The sequence below is a fragment of the Haplochromis burtoni genome, unplaced genomic scaffold (assembly GCF_018398535.1).
Source record: "Haplochromis burtoni strain Fernald_Lab_line unplaced genomic scaffold, NCSU_Asbu1 Contig_176, whole genome shotgun sequence".
In the NCBI taxonomy this organism is placed as follows: domain Eukaryota; kingdom Metazoa; phylum Chordata; class Actinopteri; order Cichliformes; family Cichlidae; genus Haplochromis; species Haplochromis burtoni.
Window position 1 is genome coordinate 60457 of NW_024582537.1, and position 8490 is coordinate 68946.

At 41.4% G+C, this 8490-nt stretch overlaps 1 protein-coding gene across 1 annotated transcript; it reads left to right on the forward strand.

Moving 5' to 3' along the window:
* Nucleotides 1-4176: 4176 nt before the first annotated feature.
* Nucleotides 4177-5958, forward strand: LOC102290537 (potassium voltage-gated channel subfamily F member 1). Its single transcript, XM_005933958.3, has one exon. It carries the CDS (start codon nucleotides 4326-4328, stop codon nucleotides 5643-5645), a length of 1320 nt encoding a protein of 439 aa, XP_005934020.1. The 5' UTR covers nucleotides 4177-4325; the 3' UTR covers nucleotides 5646-5958.
* The last annotated feature ends 2532 nt before the right edge of the window (nucleotides 5959-8490 follow it).

The window sequence follows — 8490 nt, forward strand, 5'->3', positions numbered from 1 at the left end:
GCAGCAGCTTTTCTACCATCGGATTGGCAGTTGTCTGCATAGACAAATAAATAAAAAGGCACCAGGTTGCCAGGTTTTTCTTCATCCCCCATTTGCATGCAGCATCTAGCTTCCCTACTACCGAACTGCCAGTTTCTCCACTTCTATCATTGCAAGCAGCAGCAAACCCTTCTAGCACAGTGGTGTTAGGTTCTTGCTATATCTGCCATGTGCAAACCGCAGTGACAAGCTTCTTACCCCTGAGTTGCCAGTTCCTGTCCATCCATCATGGCTAGAGAATCCTTCAAGCTGGTTCCTTCTATATCCATCATTCGTAATCACAGCAGCAATCTTCTTCCACCACGTTGCCAGTTTCTCTGCATCCATTATTGCAAAGCAGTAGTAAACCCTTCTGGCACCGAGATGCCAGGTTCTCTCTTTATCCCTCATTCGCAAATGCAGCAGCATGCTTTCTGCACCGCAATGCCAGTTTCGCTGCCATCTTTCCTGCCTTAGCAAAGGAAAGGTGAACCTTCGTGGTACCGAGATACCAGGTTCTGTCCTCTATCGCTCCTTTTAAGACATCCAAACTGCGTCGTGCACATAATTCTTCATGGCGTCCCTTCACTTCTCATGTGCTTTCACTAGCATCATCAGGCATTCACCCTCAACACAATCATTCGAGACTGCTCTCTAAGTCGACTCACGGTTCTGACTGCGTCTGAACGGCTTATCATCTCCCACGAAGTCCAGTGGACTCGCACTCTGCTCTCGGACGATTTTGGGGGTTATTATTATACGGATTATTTTCCTCTAATCAGTCTTTCAATTCATCAACTCTTCCCGAGCTGGTGCTGTCACTTCTGTTAATTCAGAAATCAGCTCAGTCGTTATTGCTAACTTATCTGAAGTAATTAACCAGCTAAGCACCCCTCTCCATCTTCTACTCAAAGACAAGCTCACAAGCTTTTCGAGCCACCAAGCCCTACCTCAAATCTCAAATCCAGCATTCTTCTCTGTCAGAGCTTCAGCTCAAAGTCAAGCCACGTCGCTACCTGATCAAAGGTTCCCCTCATTCATCCATTAAGTTTTCTGTTGTTTGCAACTTCCTTTGATCTCTTCTCCTGCCATTCCTTCCAAATTGTCCGAGCTCATCTACTCCACACCACGGAACGACGTTCGCTCTCCGTGTGCTCATCTTTGTCCTCTTCTCCTTCTCTCTCCCCAACCGGTTGCGGCAGATGGCCACTCCTCCCTGAGCCTAGTTCTGCCGGAGGTCTCTTCCTGTTAAAAGGGAGTTTTTCCTTCCCACTGTCGCCAAAAGTGCTTGCTCATAGGGGGTCATATGATTGTTGGATTTTCCTCTAGACATCATTGCAGGGTCTCGAGGCGTCTGTCACTGTGGCTCGGTGCTGTATAAATAAGTCGAATCGAAAAATCAAATTATTCCGCTGACATCTTCGACCTTCGTATCGCACAGTTATTACTGCTTCTAGGGGGTGCCTTCGTTGGGGATCTGCAAGGCCCAGGAGCCGTCGCCAGTCCCCTTCAAGGCAGCTCACCGCAGCTCAATTCATGTCCAAGCATTCACCTTTACCTACTAAAACGCTGTCAAACCTAAAATGACGACGTGGGCCCAGCTAGTGAAATAAAGTACTTTTGCATGATTCACAGTTCACACCTATGCTATATCAGGCCTTGGTGCAGCTTCTTAGATCCTCCCCCCTTTACAACTCCCCCTTTTTAAACCATCTTTTTTCTCACTCGTTGCCTTTCATAAATAGAAACTTTGAGAGCAGGTGAGTGAGGCTGCTGTGTTCAGAGCCAGATCTGTGTGCCTGAAATGACCATATTTGGAATTTCCCCTCAGTGATATCACACAAATACAAGGGTGAGAAAAGAGCTCCTTTTGCCATTCACTATGAATATCAACTACTGGAACTGTACATGTATCTAAAAACAATAAAGAAAAGCAAAACAGGTTCACTTTGAAAGTAGTCACCATGTTGTAACAACCCACAGGCAGGGATAGCTCAGTAGGTAGAGCGGTCAATATTCAGAGTAATATTTCTAATCAGTTTTTTTTTTAATTAGCCAGTATATTTTTTATAGTCTGTACAATCACCAGGTGGTGTTGCCAATTAAAGCAGTACTGACATTTTTGCAATAACAACATGCAGCGTGTGGAAAAACACTAATTCGGTTTTCTTAGGCTTTAAGGTGGGCTTGATCACTTGATCACAGCTGTGATCAAGTGCTTAACAGACATCTGCAGCCAACTCTGCTCAACAGCTGGAGACCAGTGGTGCATTTTCCAATACTATCATTCTATGGTTTACTAAGATTTCATATGCCCCAGTAGCAAATATGTGAAATGCAATATGCCAGCAATTGCTAAGATGCCAAGATATCCTAATGCATCTGGTTGCATTTAGCAGTGCACGCCCACAAGTTTTTCCTCTGATATAAATAATATCTGATCCATGTGTTGCCTATTACAAGATTACGTTTGGGGACTCAGTATCGTCTGTGATGCAGAAGGTAAATTTTGTGCTGCAACAGGTATGAGAAGGTAAACATTCACAGTGTGGATTAAATATGAAGTTTGTCATAATTGTATGCATACTACAGCAGCATGCACCTCTGCAGTAGTGATAATAAAGTGGACCTTTGCATGTATTTAATGTGTTAATAAGAAGAAAAAAATATCATCTAAACATGTTGCTAACTGGATGAAAATACTATTTGTACCACTAGCAGTACTAGTTTACTTCAGGGGTTCCTAACATGAGCTCACAAGGGTCACAAGCTGCATTTCAGGTTTTGTAAGATGATTAACAGCACACCAAAGAAGGAAATATAGTTTTGTCAAATGCTTACTTTTTTTTACTGTTGAACTTATGACTAATTCTTGTTTGGCCTTGGATTCTTATATGGTGTTTTATGTGGACCAGTGTGAAGCTTGAGTCAGATTACACCAAAGAAAAATCTGCAATGAGAAAATATAGAAAGCCAAAAGCACTGCACAGTTGGAGGGAATAAAAACTCCAATAAACTAACCAAATAAACTAAACACAGGAAAGATTGGAAAGGGAGAAAGATTAGATGACATCCTTACTGAAAGAGAACACACAGTCTATATGTATACATACACGCCAGGAAGTGGGATAATAAGATGTGGGTAAACTCAACTGAAACAATATCAAGGATAAAAAAAGAACAGTGAAGAGAAGTAAAAATACAAAACACTACACAAGGAGCTAAAATTTGAAATAGAGAAGTCTCCTGCTTTTGGTTTACACCTGTAAAAGGAAAACACTCATGAGCACAGGGAAGGTAAAACCTATACACATACAACAGAAACCAAGAATCACCTGCAGGCACCGCAATAACCTCAGCTCATGTTGGCACCTTGTAATCAGAGTAAGGACTTACCAGCTTCTGAAACTGAGATTTGGAGTTTACGTGCACAGTGTAACTTATACTAAGGAAAAGGAAAAAACTCAACCGCAAAGTTACTCCAATGGATACGAGTCCACTAGCAGACCTCACCTATGGAAGATACTGTTTTTTGTTATTGATTAATTAATTGATCAGTTTTTGCAGTCAGTCACAAAGACAAAAACATTAGGATCATGAAAAAATATAGCTAGTGCTTCCTTAAAGTAGCATAAATTGTAAATAGTCAAGTGAAAGTGATACAAAAAAATAATAATTGCGTTTAAATGAAATACTTGAGTAAATGTATTCAGTTACTTTCTACAGTTGAATTGTTATTCAGTACATGGTCACCAGAGAGTGCACTGTCTCTGCTGTGTGCATGAACCATTTTATCTGATGTCTGATATAAATAATATCTGATCCACATGTTTCCTGCTGTAAGATTACCTTTGGAGACAGTACAGGAGCTGATTGGTGGATTAATTCCACTCTATGATGCACAGTGTGGAAATGTTAAATTTAGAAAAGTATCAAGTGAAGAATAAGGATATAAAGCCATTATGCACAGTTTGTGTGTTTAATAGTTAATTGTGTTGTTTAATTGTTTCTGAGCTTTATTTAGGGCCAAAAGCTTTACTGAATTACTGCAGTGATAAAAGGGAGGCCTGCGATAGAGATGATAGGTGTTGAGGTTGTTCTCTCTTAGTCCGTGTGTGTGAAAAAAAGAGAGCGAGGGAGAGAGAGAGAGAGCGTTAGAAAAAGCTGGCTGCTCTAACTCTGCCATTCAGTGCGCCAAGCAGTCTGGAAGAGAAGCATTTTACGCGCAAGCCATCATGGGCATTAACTCCGGTTAGTAAGCTTCATTTTTGCATTTTAGGATCAACAAGTATTGATCAGTTGATAAAATGTGGACAATTCCGAAGCCAAACTACAGAGCTGGTTTGTGCGCCGAAGGGGAGATTGCTGTGAACATCGGCGGAGTCAGAGTGGTGCTTTTCGGGGATGTTTTGAACCGCTACCCGGAGAGCAGACTGGCTGAGTTGGTGAACTGCTCAACTCAGAATTCCGAACTTATCTCGACACTTTGCGATGACTTCGATCCGGGCAGAAAGGAGTTTTACTTTGATCGAGATCCCGACGCTTTCAAGTGCATCATCGACGTTTATTACTTTGATGAAATCCACATCAAACGCGGCATTTGCCCCATCTGCTTCATCAAAGAGATGGAGTTTTGGAAAATAGACCAAAATGTTTTAGATGAATGCTGTAAAAGTTACTTAAGTGAGAAGGAGGAAGAGCTGAAAGAAATTGCAAACAAAGTTAAAGTCATTTTGGAGGATATGGAGGTGGATCAGTGCATCACGCGCACCCAGCGTTGCCAGAGGTTCCTTTGGAGGCTGATGGAGAAGCCGGATTCCTCTTTGCCGGCGCGCATCATCGCTATCGCATCCTTCCTTTTCATCTTGGTCTCGGCAGTGGTGATGTGTGTGGGGACCATCCCGGAGCTCCAGGTGATGGACGCTGAAGGGAAACTGGTGGAGCATCCGACTCTGGAGGCGATCGAGACGGTGTGCATGTTGTGGTTCACCACGGAATTCTTTCTGCGCCTTGCCTCGTCACCAAACAAGCTGCGCTTTGCGCTCTCCATCATGAACATCATAGACTTTATGGCCATCATGCCTTTCTACGTGGTCCTGGCCCTGACTTACCTCGGCACCACATCCATCATGGAGCTGGCAAACGTACAGCAAGCTGTCCAGGCCCTCCGCATCATGCGCATCGCGCGTATTTTCAAGTTGGCGCGCCACTCCTCTGGACTGCAAACTCTGACTTACGCGCTGAAGAACAGCCTCAAAGAGCTGGGGCTGCTGCTTATGTATATGGGCGTGGGCATCTTCGTGTTCTCAGCGCTGGCCTACACTATGGAGCAAAGCCACCCGGAGACTTTATTCCGGAGCATCCCGCAATCTTTTTGGTGGGCCATCATCACAATGACCACAGTGGGCTATGGCGATATCTACCCCAAAACCACTCTGGGCAAGTGCAACGCAGCCGTGAGCTTTCTGTGCGGGGTGATAGCCATCGCGCTGCCCATCCACCCCATCATTAACAACTTTGTCATCTTCTACAACAAGCAGAAAGTTCTGGAGACAGCGGCGAAGCATGAAGTGGAGCTGATGGAGCTAAAGTCCGGCAAGGAGACGCGCAGGAGAAATAGCTATTAGGAGAAAGGAAAACTCTGAGAAGAAAAAAGAAAGAAAGACTGAAGCAGGAATTTATTAACTGAGGTGTGACCGAAACAACAGATTAAAGAAAAAAATAATTAATTCGTTATATTTAGTAAATATATCAAAGGCCCCCAGATAATTCTTTTTTATGAACTCAACGCCTATACAGAGTAACATAATTGTCTTTAGTCCTCTGTCGCTTTGTTTGGGCCATTTTCAATGTGTTGCTTTTGCTTGTGGCCCGTTTATCTCCTTTTGTCATTGTGAAGATTGTTGTCACAGAATTAAAGCTTCTGCATGTGAAAAAATATTGTGCATGTCCTCAGAAAATCATTACATCAATATGAATGAGAATAAAGGCAAATCAGTTCGTCATACACTCAGTTTAGTTAAATACCAGCATGACAAACAATTAGATTAGTCTTTGTCTCTGGGAGAATAATTAGATTTATAAAAGGACCATAGAAAATTGGTACCTATTTATCTTACAGTTTGGTACCTTGTACCTTTTTCCTGAGGGCATCGATTCATGTTCTTTACAAAGGATGTGATTTTTATCCTTAGTGACTTTCAGACTCTGCTTTATCACTGACCCTTCAAATATCTCCTGGAGGGAGCAGTTCAATTATCTTTCCAGCCCTTTTAATCCAATTTTGAATTTGGGATCTGAGCTTGGTAGAAAGGTTACCAAAGCCTGTAGTAATGCTATAAAATACAATAGATTCAACAGTTGCCCTATAAAATAGTAACACAATGCATTTATCCATGCTATGGACCCTGAGTCTTCTCAATAAATGCAAGCGCTGACTAATTCATGCACACACATACAACCCACTGTAACTGACAATCAAAGTGTACAGCTAGATACTTAAATGCTGTCACCTGTTCAGCCTTTTCTTTGCTAATTAAAGTCAGACTGTGATCTCTAACAGATCTTGGAACAAAGATACCTTTCTCAGTTTTCTATTCATTTAAACATCAGGCTGTGCTTCTTACACCAATCCTTTCAATCTAATTTTTAAATAGCAATATTTGAATCTTTGGTTAAGAATGACCATATCATCAGAAAATATAATCACATTAGTATACTGATTTCTACAGCTGTTTGCAATGTGTGCAAATCAAAGTTAAAATGTGAACCTGTTCTTTAATAGAAGTCATTTTAGTTCATGGGCTGCATCCAGCACAGTGTAATTTCATTTTACAACCTCAAAAACCTCCAATTCTCCCCCTTTCTTTTACTGTAAAGAAGTACATTTTGAAAACATTCACATTTCAAGAGCCATCAAACACCTGATAAAGAGTGTGATAGGAAAATAATAGGGAAGAAAGATAAAGCAATAAATCTGAGCTTTTCCACGTTTAGTCAGTTTACCGAGGCATGGCACAGCGCATTGGAGCGGTGATCTCACCTCAGTGCTGAATGGCAAGTAATGGTTAAAATCTTCGCCAGCGAGAAGGATCGAAAACTGACAATGACTCAGACCTCTGACTCAGATCAAAATTGGATGACCACTCTCATGATGGATCGTTTTTCAGGACCTGCAACACAATGCTCCTTGATGCAAAATAGAAGAAGTCCAAAATTGCTGCCTGGTTCTGTGCAATTTTTGCCATTTGCTAAACTCTTCAGTGGCCTGAAATGATCGGCTATTTATGACTGTAGGTTTGACACCTGTTTTAAATGGACAGTTTATCACCAAAAGTCAAATTCGCATATTTTCCTCTGGCCTGTGCTGCTAGATCATTTTAGTGTTCGTGTCACAGCTTTGGGGACTTATGGTTTTAATATAGTGCTTTTCTACTTTACTTGAGAACTCAAAGCTTTTTATACAACATACGTTATTCATCTTTTCATACAAGCATTTGTTTTTCTACACCTAAGCACTTTCTATCTAATCTCACACACATACGGAAAACAGCTTGAGGTTCAGTCCCAAGGATACAACCAGGAATAGAACCACTCTACCTCCTGACCTCCAGCCACCCCAAAAGAACAAACAAACAAAAAAGAATGGAAAACACATTAGAAATTATACATTACTTTACATTTGATACTGGTGCTCAGGTGACCTTTTAAATATATTTTTAAATAACTAGAATAAAAATAGAACTTGGTTTTCATGAGTCAGGTCATGATTTCTGAAAAGAGAAATTTCTGGGTTTTTCAAAACGTATTTCTTTGATGTCTCGAGCAGTAAAAGGGAAGGATTATTTAGTTCCGTTATATTCCATTATATGTCAGTAGTAGCAAGACTGTGTGCTTGTGTGTGAATGACAGGGAGACGCATGTAATAGTGAGGCTGGGAAGACCAGAGATAGTGACGGTGGATGAGTTTAAATAACTGGAGTCAACTGAGTAGTGAAGAAGAAAGGTGGAGAAGAGAGTGCAGACAGAGTGTAGTGGGTGGAGACGAGTGTCAGGGGTGATTTGTGACAAAAGGATAGCAGCAAGAGGGAAAGAGGAGGTTTACAATAGTGAGACTTTTAGTTAAGACTGGATCAGTTCTGTGTGTTGTGTTTGTCAATCTTACATGACTTTATTTATGTAGTTGATTAGATGTATAAAATTGCTTGTTTTACTCACTTCGCAGGGACATGAATCTCCTTTTCTGGATGAAAAACTGAATTCATAGTGCAAATAATTTTTAAGCCCTATACAATATTTTTTAAGGTTTCGCCTGAAGCAAACGTTCCTACATTCTGTCACTAACAGCTCAACAACTTTGCTGCAAAACCAAACAACCGCAGGCTCCACAGATCAGAGATACTCGGGAGAATTTTGAAATAAAATTTCTCCCTCTGTTCCATCACCAGGCTAGAGTGAGACTTGAAAAGCTCC

What these genes read in the sequence shown, in the direction of transcription:
- LOC102290537 (XM_005933958.3), top strand. Translation starts at nt 4,326, where the DNA reads ATGTGGACAATTCCGAAGCCAAACTACAGAGCTGGTTTGTGCGCCGAA.